General features: G+C 37.9%; 1 protein-coding gene across 2 annotated transcripts in view; it reads left to right on the top strand.

Moving 5' to 3' along the window:
* UMAD1 (UBAP1-MVB12-associated (UMA) domain containing 1) overlaps positions 1–27,508 on the top strand; it is a 217,823-nt gene that overhangs the window by 126,176 nt on the left and 64,139 nt on the right. Inside the window, exons 1-2 of one of the 2 annotated variants that reach the window (XM_060633900.3) lie at positions 9,379–10,837; positions 15,775–15,848. In XM_060633900.3, the coding sequence (XP_060489883.1) occupies positions 10,778–10,837; positions 15,775–15,848 (134 nt within the window). In that variant the 5' untranslated portion in view covers positions 9,379–10,777. Of the gene's footprint in view, positions 1–9,378; positions 10,838–15,774; positions 15,849–27,508 lie in introns of those variants that run through there. The other variant, XM_060633899.3, reaches the window with a different exon arrangement.

Below are 27,508 nucleotides of genomic sequence, written 5' to 3' on the forward strand. Positions count from 1 at the left end.
CTTTACCTGTTAAATAAGCAAAAGTATTCCTTCTTAATGTTGTTGTGAAGGGATTATCCCCTTTCATGAAGTTGTCACAATTTCCTTAGAAAGTAGGGAAAAAATGCTTAAAATCTCTTAAAGACGAGTGCCGTATAAGAAAATAAACAAGACTAGCCTGGTTACAGGTTATTGTATAATCTGATTCTATTGTTGAGTTAGTTTCTGCCTCTCCTTAGAAAGAGGTTGCTCAATGGTCTGACCTATGTTAGAGTTTTTGTTGTCTATGAAACATACCTGAGTGGTTGTGCATACTACTTTTCTGTGGAGTCATTTACAAGTGAAAATGGTAAAAAGGTGGAAAGAGTAAAGGATTGCTTCTGTTTGAGTTGGTGAGTTAATGGGTTAATGGAGCCATTGAGATCCTTATCTCCACCTCCACCTATATTTCTGTCTGGTATCTATCTTTGTATCATATCTATGTATTCTAACCATCTTAATTACTCTTCTTATTTATTTTCTGTTTATTTTGAAATAATTTTTGAACTGACAGAAAAGTTGCAAAAAACAAAGAGCTTTTTGTTTTACCATTTGAGAGTAAATTAGTAAGATGACCTGTCATTACTTCCAAAGAGTTTAGTATGTAGTTGCTAAAAGCAGACCTATCTCCTACATCAGTCATCAAAATCAGGAAATTAACCATCGAAGCCATAGACCACCGTTTAGGTTTTGTTCAAATGATGTACTTCATAGCAAAAGGATCCTGTTCACACTCATATGTTGCACTGAGTTGTCCTGTCCCTTTAGTCTCCTTCAGTCTGGATCGGTTCTTCAGTCTCTCCTTGACTTTTCAATCCCTCGATACTTTGGAAGATTGCAAACTATTTATTTTACTAAACATCCTTTGGTTTGGGTTTATCTGATCCATCCTCAAAATTGGATTTAGGTGATGCGTTTCTGTTAGGAATATCACGGAAGCATTTGTTCTTCTCACTGCATCCTATAAGGGAGTGCACAATTCCTATTTGTTACATTCCATGATCACTTACTTAGTTATGTCTACCAGATTTCTCTATTGTAAAATTACTCATTCTCTCTTTATGATCCGTATGTGGGGAGTGGTGCTTTCAGACTGTGTAATATCCTGTTTCTTATCAACCTCCCACCCACTAGTTTTAGCATCTATCTAGGCTTCTTGGCTGAATTAATTATTACTGTGACAGTTGCCAAATGGTGATCTTCTAATTCCTTCATTCCTTCTGCATTCATCAGTTGGCATTCTACTGCAAGGAAGAGCTTCCTTCACTTCTTTTTTTATTCTTTTATTTATATGAGCATGGGTGCATGGATTTTGAAAACTATTTTCTGATTTATGGATATATTTTCTCATTTATTTATTTTGAGGGGGGGGGGTGGGGAGGGACAAAGAAAGAGGAAGAGAGAGAATGCCAAGCAGGCTCTGTGCTGTCAGCATAGAGCCCAATGTGGGGCTCCATCTCATGACATGGGAGATCATGACCTGAGCTGAAACCAAGAGTCAAATGCTTAAATGACTGAGCCACCCAGGCAACCCTGGATATTTTTAATGGATTATAGTCTTTTGTTATCATTACTTATTTTGATGCTTAAAATGTCCCAGTCTTGGCCAGTGGGAGCCCCTTCAAATTGTCCTCCTCATTGTTTGAGCCCTTTATGGCAGAGATGTTCTAGATCCATCTTCACCCTGCTTGGACTCCAGCAGTCTGAACCACACCATTGCTGCCACAGTCTCCCCCACATCCTCCTCTCCTCACCTGGGCTCTGAAATCCTGCCACTGCCTACCTGCTGGGACTCGATTCTTCAGGAAGGGAGAGAAGGAGCAAGAGTGACCTGGATGGATGGATGGACAGATGGATAGACAAATAGGCTGACTGACTTTCAAAAAAATGTTCTTCCCATAAAAATTGGGAAGTAAAAGACTATCTCACCAATCTTACAGGGAAACAGATATTTGGATAGTCAGAAATGATAGATATGCCCCACATAATTTACTTATTTTAATTTTGGAATGTGTCTTAGTCCATTTGAACTGCTATAACAAAATATCAGAGACTAGGTAGTTTATAAACAATGGAAATTAATTTTTCACAATACAGAAGGCTGGAGAGTCCAAGATCAAGGCACCAGCACGGTTGCTTTCTGGTGAGGGCTCTCCTCATGGTTCAGAGCAGGTATCTGCTCCCCATGTCCTCACCAGGTAAGAGGGGCTAGGGAGCTCTGTGGGGTCTCTTATATAAGGCACTAATCCTATTCATGAAACCTCTATCATCATGACTTATGTACCTCCCAAAGGCCCCACCTCCTAATACCATCATCTTTGGGGGGTTAGGATTGCAACATATGAATTTTGAGAGGACACATTGAGACCATAGTAGAATGATTCTGTTGTCTACTCATGTTTGAAAATGGGTCCACTTACTATTTTGAGAACTCAGGGCCGAAACCAACCTAAATTCTCCAGCTCTTTTAATCCCACTTCTGTTATATGGTCTCCCAGTCTGTCTTCCTAAGTCCACTATTTGGTATAATTTTAGAGTCAGGCTTAACAAGAAACCATATTCTTTATGCTTTTCCTACCAGCGTCTTCTGTTCTATGATGTGTAAGTAGATGCATGGTCTATAGATCATCTGGCCCTATATAGAGAAGTAAGTATATAGTAGTTTCCTCCTCAGGAAGCCTTGTTGGGAGAGCTGGGTTGGGTTTTGTTTTTTTTGTTTGTTTGTTTGTTTGTTTTTTTTTTTGCTTTTTTTCTTTGATTGTTAGGCTCTCCCTATTGCCTTGTTCTCACTGGGGCTGATGTGCCTTCCGGTAAGGTGAGGAGAGAGAATCTTGATAGCAACAGGTAGGAGGTTTGCTTTATTAAGTGTGGAGGTGGGTGAGGTAGGGAAGTTCAGAAGACAAGGAATCAGATCGAGACAGGTTGATTGGAATGAGGCAGCTACTCTGAGACGACTTTGCATAACAGAGCTGGTTGGTTAATATGTTTGTCTTTCTGTCCTAGTCTTTTAAGCCTTAAAAAAAAAAAGGAGCTGCTTGAGATTGGAACTTTTTTTTAATGTGTTGCAATTAGGCACATGTCCAAATGAATCCTAGTTTCACTAAGCCTGCCCGTAGAAGACTACTGAATTCATTTGAAATCACTGAGTCATGAAGGTATAAATATATAGTGAGGGTTTACTAAACAAACCCTGATTTCAAGAATGTCAAATTTATGAAACTGAGCAATATTCTGGAATTAGGAAGTAATAAATTAGAAATATAAGTTTAAAGCACATAAACCATCTTCAATTTTCCTAACTTTAAGATGGCAAATAGTTATACTGTTTAACCAGTCATGAAATGAGCGAATCCTTCTTTACAAACTGAAAGAATTGTAGATTCTTTTGAACATTACAACTATTTTTAGAGACATTTTGTATCACAAATATATTAGTATATATTCTAATGTGGTACTATGTTTTTTTTAAAGAAGATATTGTAAAATTTATTAAATACACACCAGTGAACTTACAAATACAGCACTGAATACCATAAGATAAATAAAAATATTTTATCAGAAGTCCTTTGGAATCCCAGCTACCATTCCTATTTCATGCCATTATCTTAAACTCACTGTAACTACATAGAACCCAGTAAAAATCTCTTCTCTGATTTCAAAGTCACTATTGACTCTTTGTCCTTTTGGTTCTACCGTTAACAAATTGCTCAGAAGTGTTTCCAAGTATTTTACAGCTGGTCTACCTCTTGCTTCCTTGTTACAGAAATCGTGTCCAAACTTGACATCAGAGCTGTGCTTATTGATCTCTCCTTAAGCCTTTTGTTCAACCTCTTTCACCCAGTCCTAAGCGCTATGAATAAATTTATTTCCTTTGACCAACCATGGTGCATCCTCTTCAGCTTCCTTTACAACGTCCTTTTGACAATGCCACGTTTGCAGCAATGCATCAGTCAGAAAATAGCTATTTCCTAAGGGCCTACCATGTGCATTCTTGGTACCGGTCACCATACTAAATGCTGGGAGTATTGTGACAAATAAAATAAACACCTCACTGCCTTGGTGGAACTGTCAGTCTAGTGGGAACAACAGCTAATTAAACAAGTGAGTGTGTACAGTTAAATGATTGCAAATGTGTGAGGTGCTTTGGAGAGGAACAAGAACATACGGGAGTGTGGAAAGGGGGCATGGGTTAGGGAGGTGGAAGCTGAGTTGTGAAGACTGAATAAATATTAGCTGATTGAGGTGTGGGTTGAGAAACATTTCAGGCAAGGAATGGTCTTTGCCCTTTTCATCATCACTTTTCACCCTATAATGAAGCAAATTCTCTTACTGTTATCCATGCCACTCATGGTCATGAATGCTTCTTCCTTCTTAATAGGCTTTTCCTTTTCACCTTTCTGGTTTTGTACTATTAGCCTGTTTTGGAGCTCCTGAGGTCCTAGTCTCAGGCTTTTAAAGTCTCATTTGCCCATTGCCTCCTCCTGTTACTCTCTTTTTTCCTTCCATTAACTCTGTTAATCTCATAGGTGGGATTTCTGTGGGAAAGCACAAGCCAGCAGTGAGCACCTTAGAAGTGATTTGTTAAAAAAAAAAAATTGAAAAAAAAAACTTAAAGGGGCGCCTGGGTGGCTCAGTCGGTTAAGCATCTGACTTCAGCTCAGGTCACGATCTCGCGGTCCGTGAGTTAGAGCCCCGCGTCCGGCTCCGGGCTGATGGCTCAGAGCCTGGAGCCTGCTTCTGATTCTGTGTCTCCCTCTCTCTCTGCCCCTCCCCTGTTCATGCTCTGTCTCTGTCTCAAAAATAAATAAACGTTAAAAAAAAAAGTTAAAAAAAAAAAAAAGTGATTTGTTGACTTTGAACCCCTTCCCCTGAACACCTGGATTTCATTGTCTACAACCTCCCCTCCTCATCCTAGTGACATCAGAGCTTAAGGTGATGGAAAAATGTCTGTTCCCTAAAGGAAGTTTCGGGTTTTTTTGTTTTGTTTTGTTTTGTTTTGTTTTTGCTTTAGAGCATTAAAGGGTATGCACGTTAACTGTGAGGTTGTATAATCTATAATTGTGTTCTATCTGTATATCTGGTACTTTATATTTTAGGTTTCTTGATTCAAGTTACTCAAAAGTTTCTATTTTTATAACCAGCAGTTGAGATGTTTAAGTACAGCATATTGGTATTCCCCATCACTAGCACTGTGCTGTTTACTGTGAGCACAGATAAGCTTGCAGGTACATGTCGACAGAAACAACTTCGTTGTACTAGTGCAGAGAGGCCAAAATGTGCTCTCCTGACACTGGTTCTTAGTTTTTACTGCAGTGCATTGGAATTGGACAGCTACTCAAACTGTTGCTTACAGCCAGGCCCTTTATTGAGCCATAATCAATTCTGTGGCAGAGAGACAGAAAACACAACTTCCTTCACTTGATTTTCCTTTTTTCTTTAAATATGTGAATTTATTAAAATAACAAGAATATGGAATAAAGATTAATATATATGAGAACACTTATTAAAGTGGAACTAGAATAAATTATAAAATAGAGTATTAACCAGTAGGAGATATATCTTTAACTTCTATCACTTTATTGTTCTAAGAGGATAATCTATCTTATTTTTAAAATGTTTTATATTTAGGGGCACGTGGGTGGCTCAGTCAGTGAAGCGTCACGATTTCAGCTCAGGTCATGATATCATTGTTTGTGGGATCGAGCCCCGTGTCGGACTGTGCGCTGGGCTGGACTCTGTGCTGAGCTCAGCGTGGAGCCTGCTTGGGATTCTCTCTCTGCCCCTTTCCTGCTCGCAGGTGTGTGCACGCACTCTCTCTCTCTCTCTCAAAATAAACATTTTTTTAAGTGTCTTATATTTAATTGTGGTAAAATACACATAAATTTTACCATCTTAACCATTTTTAAACATACAGTTCAATAAAGTACATTCAGAGTGTTGTTACTCATTCTTTGCAAAACTCATACTCTCGTGCCTATTAAAACATCTTTCCATTCCTCCCTCCCTCCTGCCCTAGCAACCACCATTCTACTTTCTGCCTCTATGAATTTGACTATTCTAGGCACCTCATATAAAGGGAATCATACAGTATTTGTCTTTTTATGACTGATTTATTTCACTTAGCATAATGTCTTGAAGGTTCATTCATGTTGCAGCATGTGTCAGAATTTCCTTCCTTCTGAGGCTCGATAATGTTCCATTGTGTGCATGCATCATATTTTGTTTATCCATTCGTCTGTTGATGGATGCTTGGGCTACGTCCACCTTTTGGCTCCAGTGAATGCTGCTGTTCTAAACATGAGTGTACAGATACTTCTTCAAGACCCTGCTTTCAGTTCTTTTGAGAACTTACCTTATTGAGCCCCAACCTTAACACAGAGACACGTACTCTCTACGTATTTAAACAATGTGGGAAGGAAGGAGAGGAGGAGGGAGGGGACAGTCATTCCAAAAATTAAGCAGATGGTAATCTGTCAGCCATCTAAGGTTATCTAAGTCTGTTTCAGTGTTTCTCCAAGTGTTATTCATGAACTACCTGCATTAGAATCTCCTGGAACGCTTGCTAAAACTTTTGACTCTTAAGTGTTTCACCAGAGTTCACAAGTCTGAATGTCTTGTGAGACTCAGGAATTTGCACCCCCGGTGATCCTTACACACACTGAAATGTGAGACGTACTGCCCCACTGGGAGGGAGATGTCTCAGAATTTACCTGTGTTAATGCATGTCAAGGCTCTGCTCTCTGCCTGACTGTGGGGCACATTGATCCCCGGCTATCCCATGATGCACTTTCTTTTCCACTCTGTTTATATATTTAAATAAATAAATGCACTTTCTTTTCCACTGTGTGTGTGTGTGTGTGTGTGTGTATATATATATATATATATATATATATATATATATATATATACATACTATATAAGTTTTATAAATATAGCAAAAGGATGGCCAGGCCTGAGCTGGCAACCCTAAACTTTGATCTGGCCCCTTTTTCATTCAAGGCCCTTCTTCCTCAGGATGCTAAGTGGCGATTCACTGTGGCTGTCCGCCTGCTTCAGTAAGGGGCCAGTAAACAGGTTAGGACTTCCTCAGGCCTTGTGGTGTCTAGGTTTACCTGTGTTCTTAAAGGGACCACTTCTTTTTTTTTCTTATGTGAATATTTTAAAGATAACACAGTATATTGTGATCCTCAGGATAGTGATTTCACACATTTATGTTGTATAACCAAATGACAAGTGTGACATTCAATAAAACCAACCAGGTTCTTCTGCATTTTGAAATCAAACTCTAGGTCTTTATCCAGTTACCACATCATGCCACCTCATCCTATCTGCCATGTGTAGCTTTGCTTCTAATTGTGATCTGTGATTTGCAAGTGATTCATTTCTTTTAATACCAGCTTTTCTTCAAATAATGTGGATGTATTTTCAGAAATATTGTCTTCAGACTTTTGTGTAAGTGATATAAGACCATGTTTAATATTTGACTAATGATACTGATGGATATATACATATGCACACACACACACATATATGTATATATACATATATATATGTGTGTGCATATGTATGTATATGTGTGTGTATATGTGTATATATATATATATATATATATATATATATATATATATAAATATATATAATGAAAGGCACGGTCACTGTAGTGGGGGCAAAGCCCTATTAATGAAATTTGGTTTTGTTACAGCTGGCCACCTTTTTCACAGGGTGCTCCATGAAACTTTCTATTCCTTAACAACTGGGGACTCCCATAATTTTTAGTTTTTGGCTTGTTTCTACAGCCAGTTTTTGTGATTTGCATTTGCTGGAGTTGTAATCCCTTCCAGAATGTAAATGCTGTGAGCCTGGGGAAAGGACTGCACTAGTTCACATGGTGGCCAGCATGATATATGTACACAGCATGTGTTTAACAAATATTTCTTGATTGAATGAAACTTGAAGCTGATTAGATTTCATATACCGGTCTTATTGTTTCTGCTAGAAAGTTTCTTTGCAGTTTTCTATTAGACTAAAACCCTTCTATCAGTCTGAGAACTCCATTTCAAGAGATTGAGAAGCTTACCAATCTAATATCTCTGATTGGGCCAATTGATGCTACGTTTGAAACATACATTGGATCTCATGGGATCACTTATTTTTCTATGTTGAAAACGGACTGTAGAGAACCCCTGACATCCACCAGTAATTTCACAAATTTATTCTGTTGGTTGGTAAGGAGACTGAACACTCTGTGAGTGACATGATGTCAATATGTCTCCTACCTAGGGTGCATTATTAGTGATAGATCAATGCCATCATTTTACCTACAACAGGCCTCGCATTTGAGTCTGTGTCTCAGGATACCAGATAACCTAGTAGAGTGAGCCTACCCTTTTCTATTTACAAATTTTGGCCTCAGGCCATACACACTGAAAATCCTTTTTGTGTCAGTCCTGTTTGTTTTCACAGAGCCTATAGAACCTGTTGTCAGTGGAAGGCTCAGAGCAGCCCTTTGTAGAGCTTTCTTTCAACATTTTGCCATCCAGAGTCAGGAATGGTCAGCCGAACTTACTCTTGTAGTATATAAGTATATTCACATTGAGGAAAGAGAGTAATAAAAATCCTTTGAAGGCAGATTTGTACAGCATAATGCAATACTGTACAAAATTAATTGGGGGTGGGGTGGGGTGGGGTGGGGCTTTTGCATCTCTAGTCTTCCAGTCCAAAGGTAAGAATACCTGGGTTTAACTGTTGAACATAGTGTTACAGCTTAATTGATGTTTCTGGTTGCTTTGAGATCTTCCAGAAAAATTATTACCCATAGCTACAACATAACAAGACTCAGACCTAAAGATATCTGTGAAATCCCAGGAAAAGTTAATTAAGAGCAGGCCAGTAGGACTGATCAGTGGGTCCGACCTCAGATTTGCTGATATTTTTACTTCCCTGAGTAAATGTATTTCAGTACTCAGTGTGACCCTAAGTTCTTAAAGTAGTAAGCAAGGTTTTAGCTGTGTGATTTTAATGGCAGTCAGAAGATTAAAATCTAACATGATGCCTAAAAGTTGTATACAAATATATATTAAGATCCACACTAATGTTGTAAAAAGTAGATTGTTCTGTTGAACCCTTAATTTTTTTTCATATTTTAACAAGCATTCGGGGATGCCTGGGTGGCTGAGTCAGTTAAGCATCTGACGTTAGCCCCGTCATGATCTCACATTTGGTGGGTTCGAGCCCTGCTTAGAGTCCTGTGCTGACAGCTCTGAGCCTGAAGCCTGCTTTGGATTCTGTGTCTCCCTGTCCCTCCCTTGCTCATGCTCTGTCTCTCTCTCCAAAATAAATAAACATTTTTTAAAAATTTAAGTATTTTAACAAGCATTTAGAATTCATTCTTTTTATCAGCCATTACTGTGTGTGTAGAACTTTCTTATCTGTTCCCCTCACCACACCCTCCACAGTCAAATAAACAGATGTTTATTGACTTCTGTTATCAGAATGATGCCACTGTATCAGTTGTATCCTGTCCTTAGTGAATTTGGGGCATAATAATTTCGGTAATATGTTCTTGGTGTCCTCTTAATTTGCTCTTCTTTAATTCCTAGTCAGCTTGAACCCTTTGCCATTTTGGTTTGCTAACTTCCCTCTGTGGCTTGATTCTTTTTTTTTTTTTTTTCCCCCTTGGGGTTAGAACAGTTGTCATCAGAATACAGCAGTGGGCTCCTGGGCAGGGCATGTCTTGAGCAATTAGTACTTGTGCTTTCTTCCATTCTTGATTATAGTGGAAAACAAGGAGCAAAAGGATAGTATTGGAAAACATGGAAGGGAAAACTAATCCAAACTGGAGGAGACTCCAGTGTGAAGTGTATTAGGCAGAGTTGGAGAACTCAAGTTTTGATAAGTAATGGGAGGCAGCGTGAGATTATGTAATGATCTGGCATTGTCAGTGGACTTGGATTCCAACACTGGGCCTGCCATTCTTATGTGGATATAATAAAGCCTACCTCACAACACTGCCAAGAGCACTAAATGAGATTACACATGAGGCTTCTCCTATCCTCTCTCCTCTGGGGCGGGCAACAGCAACAGCTATGTGACAAGGGCAGAAGCACAGAGGACTATGCTTAAGACGAAACCTTTATCTTCCCCAACTCTACTCCCCGCCCTGGCTTCTTTGCAGTTAGCATTTAACATGTTCTCTCGTTTTCATCTTTGTAGCAGCCTTATTATGTATCATTATTCCCATTTTTCTGATGAGGAAACTGAGGCTCTGAGAAGCTAAGTACCTTGCACAAGGTCATGGATTTGGTAAAGGATTAGGGTCGAGTTCTGTCAGATTCCAAAGCCATTCCCTTGACACACCGGGCTGCCTCGTATAATGAGTGTGTGACTGAAGAATGAAAAGGAGCTAATGGAGTGGCCATTCCACTGTTCTTTCCACTACTTCACTTGGTGAATGACTAATAAGCAAACACTCCCAGAGGGTATTTGCATTTTAAAAGAGGAGCTCATTAACCCTAATGAATCTCTAATTGGCGGAATATGCGGGGGAGATATTTCTGATCACTGGGGCTTTCTCCTGTGTCTTCAAGGTGCCTGGCTCTCCTGTTCTCCTCTATGGATTATCAACTCTTCTGGAATCAGAAGTATGTAGTAGAATGCAGACACATCCTGCTAGTCCGCCCCAAATGCCATTGGATAAACTGACAAGGGGGTTGTGAAAAGATAGAGAAAAGAAAATAAGTGTAGGTTAGCACTGTGGAAAATGACTCTTCGAAAGCTGAATAACAAGTTTGGCAATTTTGAGGGTCTACTGAAGAGTCAGGTAAGAATGATATATTCCCTAACCAATTTTAACTTTAGAAATGTTCTATCAGCATTTCCCATGGTGTGTTCATAGACCCCTGTGAAATGTTTAATAGGTATCAGTGAATACAATGCTCCATAGTCAAATACGTTGTGAAAAAAAGTTGTAAAGTTCTTTACTGAAGAATTTCTCACAGGCTTTAATATGTTAAAGTGCATTGGAAATCAACTGGAAGGGAACGCATTCTGCAGATTTTTCTCATAGTTTTGACCATAGAAATATTTCTTCCATGTGAACCCCTCGAAACTAGTGTTTTGTAGACTGCATTCTCAGATAAGCAGTTCTAGATAATTCTTTTCTGGTTAAAAGAAAGAAAATAGTTTTCTGTATTCACAGCTTTTCATATTTAGGTAGGCTCCAGCCCTGTCCTCATCAGCCCATTCCCAGTCCTGTTAGACCCTAGGGTCTTCCAGCAGGTACACCTCTCTTCTTCAGATAAGATCTAACCAATTGAGGGGGGCAAACCCCAACAAGTAGAGACCAAATTCTCACTTTTATTGCCTATTGAGCTGATGTTAAAGATCTGTCAAGGACCAGATAGGTTTCTGAACCCCAAAATTAGCTTGAGCCCCATCCAGTTGCAGGAAATGCTGGGCTGGAGCAGGTTTCCCCAGGTGGGAGGAGGTCCCTGTGGAGGGTCAGAGCAGACAGAACCACATGCTGCCTGGAGTCCTCTCATTCTCAACAGAAGGGGAAGAGGAATGGGCAGAATCACATGCACAAGGTCCCCAAATTACCAAGCGATGGATGGGATGGTGGAGGGAGGCCTGGGGTTAATGTTACTAGATTTTCTTCCACATTGAAGGAGGCCTAAGAGTAAGGATACTCCCCCACCCCCTCTCCTGCCAAAACAAGTGTCCTCTGGGTAACCCAAATAGGCATTGGGGTTCCCCTTCCGTCACTGGGGATTTCTCTCCTTTTATCCTTCTCTTTATACCTAGTGCTCACTCTTGACCACCATTTCTCCTCTCCTTTGACCCAATTCACCCAGTAGAATAGGATCATGATGATACCCTAATGACCATCCCCTGTCTCCTCCTATAACTAAAACCTAATTCAGCTTTTTATCCTAGAAAAGATAGAATACATATAGTCTCTAAAATAGGGATCTGGAGGGACACCTGGCTGACTCAGTTGGTAGAGCCTGCAACTCTTGAGCTCAGGGTCATGAGTTCGAGGCCCATATTGGGCATTGAGATTATTTAATAAAAAAATAAATAAAAATAATAAACCCCCAGAGATTAGGAAACTACAGCTTGAAACTTGTTTTTGTAAATAAAATTTTATTGGAACATAGCCACATTTGTTACTTTATATATTGTCTCTGACAGTTCTCAGCCACAAGGGTAGAGTTGAGAATTTTGTGACAGAAACAGTAGGGCCCACAAAGTCTAAAAAGTTTGCTGTCTAGGATATCATTGCCAATATCTAATCTAAAATATGGATGATTTTCACTTCAGCCCTTTGAGTTCCAAAAGGGCTTCCTTAGTGTGTATATTTAGGCTTTATTGTTTATTCTAAATAACAACTACATTTTAAACCAAGAAAATTGCATGGTTGTAGTATAAGAGGGATTTTGCCTTTTGTGAAAGTGTTTCCAGCCTTAGAAACTTCTGGAAAAACATCAGGGGGACTGTGTTTGCTTTGAAGGATGGGAAGGAAGGAGAGAGGCATCATCAATGGAAAGGGAAGAGAACAAATAATCTATGGAGCTTATGGAAGAAGAAAAGAGTAGAGAGAAGTGTTTAGGGGCCCAGCGGGTTGGATCAGCACAAGATCCTGTGTTCAAAGCTCCCTTTCACATCCTTGGGCTCTTCTCTTCACTGTTCTCTAACTCAGATTTGATTCCTCCCACCTTGGCCCACATTCATTGGAACCTTCCACCAGACCACAGAAACTCTAGAGGTGTCAGAAGGATTCTAGGTCCCACTGTGACTGCCTTCTACTTGGGAGACTTTGGGCAAGTCACTGAGTGCCTCTGCCCCTTAGGGTTCATTCTCCCTAAACTGGGGAGACAGGGTGGATGGGGAGGATGTCTTACTTCACCATAGTGAGAATCAAATGCGGTGCTATAAAAAAACAAAACAAAAAAAAACAAACTTGGAAATGTAGAGTTCTGTGAACATGTTGGTTGTTTGTTCTTTTTAAACAGCTGACTCGCAAATGAAAACTTGTAATCTATCCAGTGTATCAATTACAGTTAACTGACAATTTGAAAAATAAAGTACCTTATATCCCATTTGTCACATGCATCTTTATTTATTGTTGAAGTATCTAACTTTCATGTAGGTTATAAAAAATTAGAGAAAATAACTGAATTTTTCTCATGATAAAATAATTCTTCAATGAGAAGAAAAAAACCTTCAAAAATCATATTTCATTGTGACCTGTTCTTTTCCATTTGTTTGTGTAGTTTTCATTCTGTGCCTTTGTTTATAGAGAATAATCTTGCAGATGGCATTTTTCCTTGTAATCAGTTATTGTCCTATCTGAGTCATCGCCAGACATGGCATTTCAGTAAATAGTGATTCTACAATCGCTTCCAGGCAGATGTGTTGTGTGATGTCAGGAACACTGACTGATAACCTTTCTGGTTATTCAAGCAGTAGGGAGAAATGGAGAAAGCTTTGTGCAGATACCCAGCTTGAAGTCAGAAAATGGCAAAGGAAGTACAGACTTTGTGTCAAATGATTTTAGCCAAAAAGTGTTTGTGTGGCTATGGGATAGAGCAGTAGTCATTTTAAAAGGGAAAAACTCTTGCGTAAATGACCTTTAATATTGGACGATGCATATAATAAGCGTCAGGCATGTGAGTTATTAAACATACTTTGACCTCAATGTGCAGACCTTTGCATTACCTTTGCTACTTCACGCCGCTAGCCAAGGAAATGAAACTCCCCATGCATTGGTTTTGCCACCTATAAACTGGAGGTTGATTATCTTGTCCCTAACTTTCAGAGAGAAGATAGATTTCTGAAAAAAAAAGCTCTTTGAGATAAATGGTCAGTTTAAACAATCACTTGAAAAATCAATCAAAATGGTTTGGCATGCTAGGTCACAAAAGTAGGTTGATGTAATTGGTCACTTAGTAGCTATTATCTTTATTATCCAATAGATACAACCCAAAAGTTCCTAATGCTTTGGTTTCAGTAGTATTTTTTATTTATAAATCGTTGTTTTTAAAATCTAATAACTTATACCACAATTATAGATCCCTAGAAGCAATACACTGTAGTGGTATTTAATACCGTTGTCTTTGAGGTGAGCATCTGACTCCCGATTTTGGCTCCAGTCATGATCTCACAGTTGAGGAGATCAAGCCCCACATCAGGCTCTGTGCTGACAGGGTGGAGCCTGCTTGGGATTCTCTCTCTCCCTCTCTGTCTGCCTCCCCAGCTGTGCTCACGTGCTTGGGATCTGTCTCTCAAAATACATAAACTTTTAAAAAAATGTTTAAAAAAATACAGTTGCCTTTTAAGTTTCACAAATATGTGTAGAAGGACCTTAACTGTATGCTCAAATATAGCTTTTATCACATGCCACCTAATATTTTATCTCAGTTTTATGGACTAGAAACTATAAGGAGAAGTTCACTAATTTATTCAGCTAGTATTTATTGAATACCTATTATGTGCTAGGTCTTGCCCAATGATAATGTTGCACATAGCTGAGAACGGAGCTTATAAACTGGAATATGCATCGATATGCTTGCATTTTAAACATTTGGTGGGGAGGACAGATACTTTATCTTAAGTAAATAAAATACCAATTTAATGCTTCACGATGTTAGAATTTAACTGGCTAATTCTTTAAAATTTCAGTGAGGCTCTTCCCTGATTATCGCCATTGGTATGCTAAACTTTTGTGTTTCATAAAAAAAAAAAAAAAAAAAAAAAACTTAAGCTCAGCCAGGACTTGCATACTTTGTTATCTCCAATCAAGACTTGTGACCTTCCTTATTAACAAATTCTTAACCTTTAATGTTGGCCACATCATCATCTATGAATCTTACAATCTTCCTTGTTGTGGGCATTCCTGAGCTGGCTTAATTTTATAGGAAGAGCAGTTTACAAATTATTAAACCAACCTCTCACTTTGCCTTAAATAAGTAGGCTAATTGTTTCTTTCCCTACCATGTTTTAATCACAGATCATTAGATATAGTTAATATATTAAAATAAGTCATTAATAAATTAAATTATGCTTATACTTAACCTATGTTTGTGTCTGTCCTATGTCCATGGAGCGAGCCTATTACCAACTTCATTTTGTAATATAAGCCACCCAGGCATCAGCCTTAGGAATCAAAGTATTAACTGAAGGCTAATTTATGAATTTGTTCATTGTTCTTTCCTTCTGTGAAGATTGTGTAACATTTGGTTAATTATTACATGCAAATATCCATATCTACTTGGAGGCAAATCTACAGACACACAAGTAAACACTTATAGTTACCCTTATTTAAAAAAAAAAAAACTAATATGGAGGGCAGTTCCTATTATAGAGACTTTTAATTTGAAAGTAACTTGCCTTATTTTCCTTAAGTCATAAACTCTCCTCACTTATTTGAAATATGACTTGATTTACAAAATATGAATTCACTTGATTTTCCAGAGTAAACCTATATCAAAGCAGGATACATCTCTGGATCTCTGGTTTACATTGTTTATATATATATATATATATATATATATATATGGATGGATGATTTCTGAAACCTCTATAAAATTACTGTGCTTAAAAATTAAGTTACTTTGAAACAAAGGAAACAGTGGTTGCTTCCATAGTGTGAAACATATGGCAACAAAAGATATTTTAAATAAATTGAAGACACTTGGCCTCAATGGTGTGGTAAAGGTGTTTTGTTTTTTTTCTTTTTTTCTTTTCACTTCATAGGAGATACAGCACATGACCAAAGAATGGCAGCAAGAGGTAAAACTTCAGAAGAAGAAGGCAACCAACCTTTGGAGGTAAGTGAAACTCAGTAAGCCCTTTTGGGGCAAAACTCAACAAGTCACTCTGATTATATATTCCTCTGAGGATAAATAGTAACTTCTACTCTTGCTACATAGGTGCCAAGTACAAAGAAGACAGGTGATTTCACCAGTGCTAAGCTTTTCCTAGTGCTGGATATGGAATCTTTCAGTTGAAAAAAGAGGAAGAGAGCACTTAAGTTAGAACATTTGAACTATTTTTGAGTGATTATTTTCTAATACATTCGAATTAATAGGTAATACCTGAACCTATAAAGACAGGTTTGCAAATAACCTATTTAGAACTGTATTACATTACCATTTCCAGCATCAAAGTATATTCCTTGACAGTGTTCAGTAGAAAGACTAGGGTATTGGTTCTTTTCCACATGAGAAAATTATTTTTTCCTTGTGGGTACTTCAAAATGTAATTCAGATCCTTTTCATATACTGTGTAGAAACATCCTAACATTCTTTAATCACTAACATAATCATTTTTAAGATTTAGGGGGAATGTTAATTATTCGGGTAGAAGATATACCCATGAATTTTGGAACTTTCTACATGGTGACATACCCCTACTTAATTCTTCCTGTGGTACAGGAGGGTGTTGCTGCATACAGCTGGAGGGAGGTCGGGGACCTGGCCTGTTTGGTTCATCACCGTAGTCCCAAAGCCTAGCACAGGATAGGTAGTCAAAAAGATTTGTTAAATGAATGCATGAATAAAATCTTGATCAGTCAACATGAATCTTACCCAGTCTCGTGGTTTTAACTTACATGAAGACTGATGACTCCCCAAGTAAATCTCCATGAGACCTCTCCCATGAGCTCCAGACTATATCCAACTGCCTATGTACCATTTCACTTACAAGTTTCTAGACAGTTCAGGCTTTACGTGACCAAAGAAGAAATACTGATTCCTGATGTGGGTTCAAGCCCCGCATCAAGCTCTGTGGTGACAGCTCAGAACCTGGAGCCTGCTTTGGATTCCGTGTCTCCCTCTCTCTGTGCCCCTCCCCAGCTCCTGCTCTCTGTCTCTCAAAAAATAAATAAACGTTAAAAAACATTACAATCAAAGCCCCTAATGTACCCCTGCCTCTCTCTTCCTCATGCTCCACATGCAGCCCATCAGTAAGCCTGGTCATCTCTCCCTCTACCTGTGGAATCTGACTCCTTCTCAGCACCGACACCGTTAGAACTCGGGTGTGAGCCACCACTCTCACCAGGACTCTCCTTAAGTCCATTCTCCACACAGCAGATGGAAATATGAATGAGATCACATCACTCTTTGGCTTAAAACCTGCTGTCTGCCCACTGTAACTAGAACACATGCTGTATATTATGGCGGGCTACCAGGAGCAACACGTGCCCTCTCATCCCCATCCTCTCCACACCCCCAAACACCAACCCCACCTACCAGCTGCTGTTCTGTCCCCTGGTCATGTTAAGCTCCTTCCCACCTCAGCCTCTGCAATTTGCTATCCCTTTGTTAAGGTCATTCAGGTCTTAGTTTCAGTGTCATTTTTCAGGACTACCTCAGCTAAAGTATCTTTTTCCCTCCATCACTGTCACATAGCCCCATCTTATTTCCTGCACAAACTTTTATTAATTCTCAGATTATTCATTTATTTACTGTCTGCCTCCTCTGACTAGAATGAAAACAGACTCTGTGGGGCTAGAATAGTGTCTGGTACATGGAAGGTGCTCAGTAAATACCTGTTAATTGTAATCTAGATTTCCTGTAATGTCATCATCTGCCTGCCAAGTTAAAGGCCTAAAAATGTCATCTTGACTCACTGTCGCCAACATTCTTATCAAGTCTATCAATTCTTACTGATTCTAACTCACAAATACCCTTCCAAGTCTGGTTCCTTACTCTTCAGCTAGGCCTTTGTCTGTTCACTAGACTGTTATTAGATGAGCAGTGTCTTTTCCAAATCCCTTTCTGAAAAAAACAGCAGGTTTTATTACTTCAGGCCCCCCAAATGCCTTGAAACCTGCTAAATAAAGCTTAAGAACAAAACGCTGTTCATACGGCACCTCCTTTGTGAACTCTCCCTACATTCCCAGCCAGAGATGGCCTCAATGTCCTTGTACTGCTTGTGCTGTCTTTTATGACTTCACTATCATGCCAGTTCCTGGACGATGGAGCCTATACCTTTAGTTAACCAGCTTTAAAGCTTCAGCCACTAACCTAGTGTCAAACACATGTGGTGTGACAGAGAAGCCCTGTCATTGATTCTGGGGTGGATAAATGAACAAATCAGTTAACAAAGGGAAAAAAGACAGCAAATGCTGTCTTGTGAGTCTCTTCATTAAATCCTGTTTTTCTCCTTACACTATAAACACATGGGCTATATTTTTTTTTCATCACTGTAAAGTTTTCTTATTTCTTGTAAGTTACCCATAAAAATCTATTAATTTACACTATTGACATTCTTACTACATTAGCAAGGAAAAGTATGATTTCAGTTAAAAAAAAAAAAAAAAAAGGCCCCTGGGTGGCTCAGTCAGTTGAGTGTCCAACTTTGGTGCGAATCATGATCTCACAGTTTGAGTTCAAGCCCTACGTCAGACTCTGTGCTGACAGCTCAGAGCCTGGAGCCTGCTTCAGACTCTGTGTCTCCCTGTCTCTCTGCCCCTCCCTGCTCATGCTGTCTCTCTCTCAAAAATAAATAAGCATTAAAAAAAATATATACGTCTGATTAAGAAATTGTTACTATTGTACCTTCACAGGAAGGATTCTCATTATTTTAGTTTTTAATGGCTATATAAGAAATGTTGAAATATTATTTATAATGAGAATGTTTGGTAAATTAGTATGGGTTCCATAATGTCTAAAAATAAGACTTATAGTTGCCAAAATAGAACTCCCTTTCCTAAGGACCTTTTGGAGAGGGTGGCTTTTAGTATATCAAAATAGGTTTTCTGGTGAGTTCAGATAAACATCGAGATTGCCTGCTATTCTCAAGGAATTGTTGGGCCTGGGGTGGAGAGACTATAAAGATAAATACAACTGTGACTCTCAGCTATAGAGGCAGAAATTCTCAATCTATTCATGGAAAATTAGAAGACCCCAACAATTACTATAATATAAAATGGAATAAATAAATTTCATAAATTCCATAACTACAAAGGTAAGTGAGATTTCAGTGAAGGAAGAAATATTAGGGAGGCCTAATGCACTAGATGAGCATTGAACCATGAACTAATGTTTCTTACTGTTTATACAGTTAATTCCTATATGATAAATTCCTGTGATATTCCTTGATAAAATCCTTCATTAAGAACATTTTAGTAAAAACTTGAAAAAAAAAAGTTTTAGAAATCTAGAAGCAAATCATAGTATGAAACGACTTTCTACACAGGCATTTCAATGATAGATGATAAAGGGTTAAAAAAAGAATGTAACTCGGCCTATGCTGTACTGTAGCTTTAATGGTAGTTAAAATATTTTGTTAAGTACTGTGTGCTATTTTTCCTTACACCTCATAGCCCAAGTATACTTAAAAAATGTGTTCCCTCTCCAAATACAGCTCTCTCCCTACATCAGGACTCTAGCATCTAGGCGGAATATAATTTGCAAAAAGGGGGTGTGGTTTGGACATCAATAAGTGAATTTTTACAGATTTGGATTATGAGCTATGTTGATACATTTTTACACAAAAGACTATGAAAGGCAGCATATTTATTTGTATTAGTTAGTGGGACTTTTTACTTTGTGAACTGAAAATAATAAGGCATTCATTTCAGACAAACATTAATTTCTCAGTATACTTGTCTTATTCAGTCCCCTTCCCTAAATATTTTAGGGTTCCTTTTAATGATGACTTTAGTTACTACTGTTTCTACCTTGGCATACTCTCTATATGATCCCAAAGTATCATCACCTAAAATAGCGTAACTTAAAGAGATATCAAACCATGTAGTCACCAAACGTGGTTACTCTCAAGTTGTGCTTTAGTCTCTGTTTTTAAGAACCACTGGTAACTTTTAACAGAATTCATCATGTTTTTGGTGTGTAGAGCTTGAGCTCCTATAAACCCAGGTTTGGGTTCATTAAAATTAAAGTCATTAGACTCTAGCACTTGGGGAAAGAGTTATAATTTGGAACTAATTATCCAATTGGGGGATTATCCACCTCCTTCTGTCCTTTTTTTTTTTTTTTTTTTCTTTTTTTTATCTTGTTGCCTTTCTGGGTAAAATTTGGTTATGAGTTGTAATGATGTTATGGCTACTTATTACCTTCTGCCAGTCTAGGAGCCTATTACTTACAGCTCAGGGGTATAAATCCACAGATTCATGGAGGGGGGGTGCTGTTTTGAGTTTTTGTCATTCTGATCTTTTCAGGGAATAAACATTACAAGTAAGCAAGTAATTAGTCATTATTTTCTCATCGTCAATCATGGAAAGTGTTCTGTGTTGTGGAAACTGGAACCATATTAGCTACTTATTTTTCTAGTGGGCCTATTCTTTTTTGGTTTTGTAGGTATATTTTGAGAGCTATGAGTATGTAAGTTTCAGTTTCTTTAATCATCTCCAGTTTTGGTGACTCTTAATTTCAACCTAGTTTTAATAGATTCTTTTAGATTAAGTGTGTATTGAACTTAAATTTATTTGTACTGTAAAAATTATTTTAAAATTTGAATTTAGTTTTGGTTTCCAAGACTGAGGAATATGTTTATTTAGTGCACTGGCCTAAAGATAACAAAACACAAAAACACGCCGATAAAAATCTCCCCACAAAACCGCAATTCTATTTATATATTTGTCTTGAGTGACAACTAATTCACATATGCATATGGAAACACATATAAAATAATAACTAACAGATGGCATAGCTGCAAAGTAGGATTTATAAAGATTATTATCAGCTGGTGGTACTGAGATACTACTGTGGTTATGCTGACAGAAGACACAAAAATTATTTATTATAATAAACTGTGACACTAATATCCCCCCAACTTCTGTTTAACCGAAGTAGCTTATTGCATATTTAATATAAATTTCTTAATGACGACCTAAAACAATCTTACAGCCAATTTGTGCTAGGAAATTTAATAGGCAGCACTTGGAAAACAGTAATTGAGGTAGCAACAACAAAATGCTTGCTAAAATTGTTGAGTGCATAATACTAGAATCTCTGGAAAGTAAAGATTTGGGGGACTTTGTTCAGCCCATTTCCACTGTAGTACAGTGGATTTGTGTTTTTGTTTTTTTTTTTTTTAATTTGTGTATTTGAAAATAGCTGAGTTACATCTGGAATTCACCGTTCAGTAATTTAGGAAACAAAAGTTTTGTTGTTGTTGTTGAAATAGGCATGGAATGCACATATTAATGAAACATGTCCACTTTTCTTCTAATGTGTTTTTGTGCTTCCCTTAAGTCTTTTAACAGAACTAGAGGAGCCTTCTGATTCTATAGGGACTAATTTTCTTGTTTTTTATTTCAGATAGTCATTAAAATGAATGAAAATAGCCTTGAGCTTTGTAGATTCCATATGATGTAGACTTTGGCTATCATTTCTTAAAAGGGGAGTAAGATTATCCCATTAAAAACTGGATTCTGTGTAGAAAAGAATCGGGGTCGTGTGGTACAGGAAAATGGAGACAGATTGGGGCGAGTGATTCTCAAAAAGAGTTTTACATACTTTTCTCTACCAGATGTCAGGATTTCAGCTTTAAGAATTTTCTAGTATAACATAGTATCTAACTTTATTAATTTAAAGTACTGGGGTTATAAAGATGATTATGAAAGTGTTTATTCTTGCAAGACATACATAGTCCAAATACGGATATAATGAGTATTGATATTGAAGGCAGTTTAAACTGGTACAACCATTTTTGGAAAGCATTTTGGCAATAAGTATCTAGAGCCATAAAGACATTAATATCCTTTGACAGTAATTCCACTTCCAGGATTCTATTCTAAGAAAATAGTCTTTTTAATCCACAAGAAGGTCTATGTGTAAAAAAAGATGGCAATTCATTCAATGGACTATTTTTCAGTTTTCATACATGCAATTGATGGTTATTCTTCAATAAAAAATAGAGACTCTTGGTTTCATTATTTCAGTTAAATATATGAAGTACAAAATTGTATATACGGTATTATTGCTGCTATGTAAAAGCTGTGCAGAAAAAGATGATGTGGGACATAAAAGCATTAAGAGGAGTTGCCTTTGGGATGATAGATACAGGAGATAAATCATTCTTTCCAATGTTCTTATTTTCCAATTGTCTATAATGAGTGTATCTTCTGTTTTAAATGATAGTGAGGTCGGTGATGAGGAAACAATGTATTTACTCAAGGGCAGTTTTTGTTTAATAGAAGAACTATTTTATACGGCAATAAAAACAATGGAGTAGGCTACTGAGGATGATCTTCAGGAGATATGTTGGTACTTTTCTGCCTTGGCTCATTTAGGTTTAAGATCCCTTAATTAGTTGATCACAGAGCACCACATCTGATCACGATTTGTCAAAACATCTGTCCTCTCACTCAGGGGCCTTTCCAGCAGGGAGAAAAGTGAGGTGACTTGGAGGTTATTCTTCACATCTCATTGGAAGTCACACGACCCCAACTTTTCTCATTGATCAACCTGTCAATGTCATTGTATTGGTTATAAAGTCGTATTTCCCCCTAAAACATGTTGCGGGCTCTTTATTTAAACATGTATTTGTCTAAAAACCTTGTTTCTTTGTTTCTATGATGTCGAGACTCTTAGTCGAACATCTTTATTTCTCCCTTTATAATAGTTTTTGAGAATATAATTTTATCAGATGAGTGCAAGGATCTTTGTTTTTTGTTTCCCCTAATATAAAACCCTTCCAAATATCTGATTGACGGGGAAGGGAAGCACAGTTGGATTACCAGTCACTTAACTGGTAAATTTAATTCTTCAGTGTGTTCATCCCCCAGGTGTTCATCTCCCTATACAGAACACCTTTTGGGAAGAAGATTTTGTAGAGTGAATTTTTCTCTTTATTTTCATTTGAATTACTGTATTGCAATAATATAGTAGAAAGTACATTTTGGGGAGCCTCTTCTGCTCACCAAATGTCTGATCAAGGACAAGTTAAGGTTCTATTCAACTTCAGTTCTTAGTCAATGAAGTAGGTGAATTAGATGTGGTATGTGAGGTTCCTTCCACTCCTCCCCGCCCCCGGAAGTCCTGGCTCTTGACCTCTTTGGAAAGTGAATTGGAATTTTGCCACCAAATGCCAATCTTTGTATTACTGCTATGATGATGGTGTGTGGGTATGTGGACGGGAAGGTAGGGATCTGCTGCATTATGAAGATTTTAGGCATTGACTGATTAAGCTTTTATACTTGTTAGAAAGGAATAGTCCAATAGTCCTTGTTGGTAAATTATCAAACTGAAAAAACGACTTCCAAAATCCTTGCTCTTGCTTCTAAGCTCTATCTTGGGCCACTGGTAAAGAACAATTGAAGCCCTGTATTATTTCTTAAAATCTATAAACTTTTTATATTAGACGATCAGATTAGCATAGGTTGTTGACTGCCCAGAACACTGGCAAGATGAATTAACTTGAGGCATGTTTATCAGAGTTTGTAAAGATCTTTTCCAGAACCTCAAATTTGTATATTTTTTTCCCACTACCTCTTTGTCCTAATTTCAGTTTCACTGGAAAAAATTATAACTGAAAGGTCACAATTCTGACGTTTTCTGGTTTCCATTGGGGTTAACTAACACACTGCAACATAATGTTCATTCATCCTAGTCAGTAAGGCCAAACTATGTGAGGTGTATGAGAGCTGCCCCTGTTTCCATCCAAAATGCACATATGGTGTGGGTAAGCCAGTAATGGGAGTTTTACGCAATGTTTCTGCTCATGTACACAGTGTGTTGCTCAGCACCAATTATTCCTTGCCAGAAACCCGCTAACCTGCTGCTTTTGTAGCTCTGCTTGATGAGGCTAGGTAGCTTAAAGTGACCACAATGATATTTATTTAACTTCACCGATCTTAGTTTGTTAAAGTTGTAGAACTTTAACCGCCTGCCTCCTCTACTGATTTATTGCAATTGATTGCAATTAGAATCAGAGAATTGGAACCTTGTCATTGCATTGCACGGAGCCACGTCCGATCCAATGTATGTTTATTAGATATGTGGAGGAGGAAGAGGCAAAATGTGGAAATACTCACTTCTTTGCTTAGCGAATCTAGTTGTCCATCTCCAAATTAGAAAATATTATTTTTAAAAAGCAGATATTTTGTTGATATTTTGGTAGTTATTTTGTTGTCATTTTTCCAGTTTTCCCACTTTTATAGTTTTAAAAACCACAAAATCAGCAGGGTGAGAGGTCCATGTTGGGAGAACAACTGTTCCCTATTTCCCATAGCCATCTTTTTTCTAATCCCCTGTTTTTTAATTAGGAACAAATGGTCCTTATTTTTTCCTCCTTCGGTTCATGTTACAGTTGTAACTTCTTGTGACTATATAGGGAGTTTAAATTAAAGCCCAGCCATATTTATGTGGTCTTTACACAACCAGAGATTCTTTTTTGAAAGACAAATTTCATCTGGCTCTTTTGCATTGGAAAAGGAGCATGCAGATACGTATTTGGTCTAGTTGGCATTTTCTGAATATTCTCCTTTGTACCTTACTGAGGATTCTTGTTGTAAATACACTTAACTGAGGACGGACCAATATGAAGACACAGAAAAAATTTACACTTTAGTGAAGCTCAGCTAAGTTTATGTCAATTTTTACATTTCTTTCCAGACCTAGCAGGCACTGCTCCTTACATGTCTTTTTTTTTCTTTTCTTTTCTTTTTTTTTTTTTTTTTAATGAATTTCTGTGTTCTTCTACCCTGGTCAATAATTAACATGAATTTCCACCCATTCAAGGACTGTTTAATGTCCACTTTGGGGATGTCATATTCTTAGGAACATACCTTTTACATATTGCTTTTAAATTAAGAAATCATTATGGGTGTGAATTCATAAATTTTCTCTAACACCAGTTATATAATAGAAAGTCTGTGTACTAGAAACTCCTAATGTAAAAGCCAAAAGCCATAATTTTTTTTTTAATAAAAACAACCCACATTTTCTCTGCCTTGTTATGCCACTTGGAGAAGGAGAGAAGACTGGCATAAACTATACCTGAGAGCACAGTGATAATGGACTGAAGTGCCCACTCCATAGTAATAAAAAGCCTATGAAAACTTTCTCAGACCTTTTGAACTGAAAAGAGTGTGCAAACTGTTGCATAATCATACTTATTAAGCTGGTTTTGGTTGGAGACTAATTGTGAGAACATGCTATTTGTTCATCTAGATATTCTGGGTCTGTCATCACTAGATCCAGCCGGTCCATCAGAGTATATTTCTATCTCATTGCCTTAGTCCTGCAAAGATTGCCTTCCCTGAATGGTTTTACAGCTTGACTGAATAACTCTGTGAGAAACTTGAGTGGAATACACTATAACATTTATTATGAAGGAATTACTAAGACATTGTCTACTACGTCACGTGGTCTCCCCTGCGTCAAGTCCCACTTAGGTTTTCTGGTTTCTTACTGCTTTTATATCCGTAGAAAATATTTTGCTTTTCCTGAGGTGGTAATATTCCCTTTTCTCAGGGCCATTGTGAAGTCTGTACCTCATCATTTTTTTCTGTTTTCCTTTGGCAGGGGGAAGCTCAGACCTAAATTTACAGCTTAGTTTTAGTAATTATTTAGGACCCTAGAGGATATGATCTGCATACTTTATTTTCCTCTTCTCTAGGCTCCTGTATTTTTCCTGGGCATGATCTTTGAATTTATTTTGAATCTTTTTGTCTGTTTCAGATTCCTTGGGTGGAGAAAAGGGTTAAAATTTTACACATATATTTATGCAACACTTATATAAGTCTATCTCTTCTGCATGGTTATTATTTTTCTAGGTTATAAGAGATATATATGCACACATACACAATTTCAATTTTCTTTTTATTCTTTTTTAAAATATGTGATAAAATTATACATGAGCTTTTTACTGTGAGGATATATGGACACAGGGCACTTATTTAACATCTCTCCCATGCCTCGGGCTCACACACTGATCTCCAGTCAGTGTGATTTCTTCAGGATTGTTGTTGACTGGAGGATAAAGGTAAAAAGAGCCTCCTTGCCAGATCAGTAACTTTGTCCAACTGCTTCCAGGCAGAGGGTACCTTAGGCACCTGCAACCTGCTTGCCCCATCAACCACTCTGTGGCCTCCTTCGACACACACTTTTTCTTCATGCTCTAGACATACTTTTTAGATGGTTTACCAGATTTTAGATACAAGTATGGAAGACCTAGGAAGAGTGACTACCTGACTTAGAGATCTTGTCTTTGGGGTCATTCTTCACAGTAGCAGATTCACAGGACCCCTGCAGTAGCATGGAGAGCTGCCAGAACATGAGCTGTATCACCAGACCTCGAGCTTAGATCTTGGCTTCGCCATATACCAGTACCTTTAATAATACTTAGCCTCTTTGATCTTCATGTCCCTTTGCTGTAAAATGGGAGTGGGGATACTTACCTTGCAGGGTTTTGTAAGAATTAGATGAGTCAATATGTAATTTTTATTTATATGTCTATATGCACCGTGTCTGACATATACTGGGCCCTCTAAATGTTTCAATTGGAAGGAAATTATGGCTAATGCCTTGAAAATCATGCCAAAGTAAGGTTAAAGGGATTAAATCAGGAATTGTGCCCAGATGAAAGTTACAGACACCTAAAAGGCAGCAGCTTAAATTTAGGGCTTTATTTGTCCCATGTAATGACAAGGCTCTTGGAAGGTGGTGGAGGCACTGTTTTAGGAACTCAAGCATATCAAGGCCAATGTGCTATGAATCTTGATCTTTTCCTCATGGTTTGCAAGACAGCTATTGCAGCTCCATCCATTATATCCAGTTTCCAGGAAGTTGGGGAAAGGAAGGATGGTGAAGGGAGAATAAAAGTGCCGGTGGCTCAATCAGTTAAGCATCCACTCTTGATTTCGGTCTAGTTCATGATTTCGGTCTAGTTCATGATTTCATGGTGCTTGAGATGGAGCCCTGAGTTGGACTCCCCACTGACAGTGTGGAGCCTTTTTGGGATCCTCATTCATTTTCTATCTCTCTCGCTCTCTCAAAAAAGTGAAAAAATAAATAAACATGAAGAAAAAAAGTGCCTGTGACCAGAAACTTTCCAAAACCTCTCTAGCAAGATTTATTGGCCCTAATGTGTCACATGGCTACCCCTAATGGCAATGGAGCCTGGAACATGTTTTTAGCTTGGTACTTTGCTACCCCCAGCAAAATCAGCACTCATTAGTGAGGAGGAAAGCAAAGATGAATATTGGATGGACTGCAACACTCTCTGATATAGATATCATCCTATTTTGCTTTTAGTAGCTTCATTTTTCTAACAATAGACATGGGTGTAGAGGGAGTGAGGGATGTAGAGAGAAATACCCATTGGTGATAACTAGATTCTATTGGAGGCTAGAGGTCTTTGAGTAGTCAAAGGGAATGGGAAATAAAGAAGGATATTTACTTCATTATTACCTTTTGAACCTATGATAAGTTAGGCATGGTGCGGGTAGGAATTTTACATATATATCTCATGAATTTTTACAGATGAGGTAGGCTATATTATCTATATATTTCACTGA

The sequence above is a fragment of the Panthera onca genome, chromosome A2, assembly GCF_046562875.1.
Source record: "Panthera onca isolate mPanOnc1 chromosome A2, mPanOnc1 haplotype 2, whole genome shotgun sequence".
NCBI lineage: Eukaryota > Metazoa > Chordata > Mammalia > Carnivora > Felidae > Panthera > Panthera onca.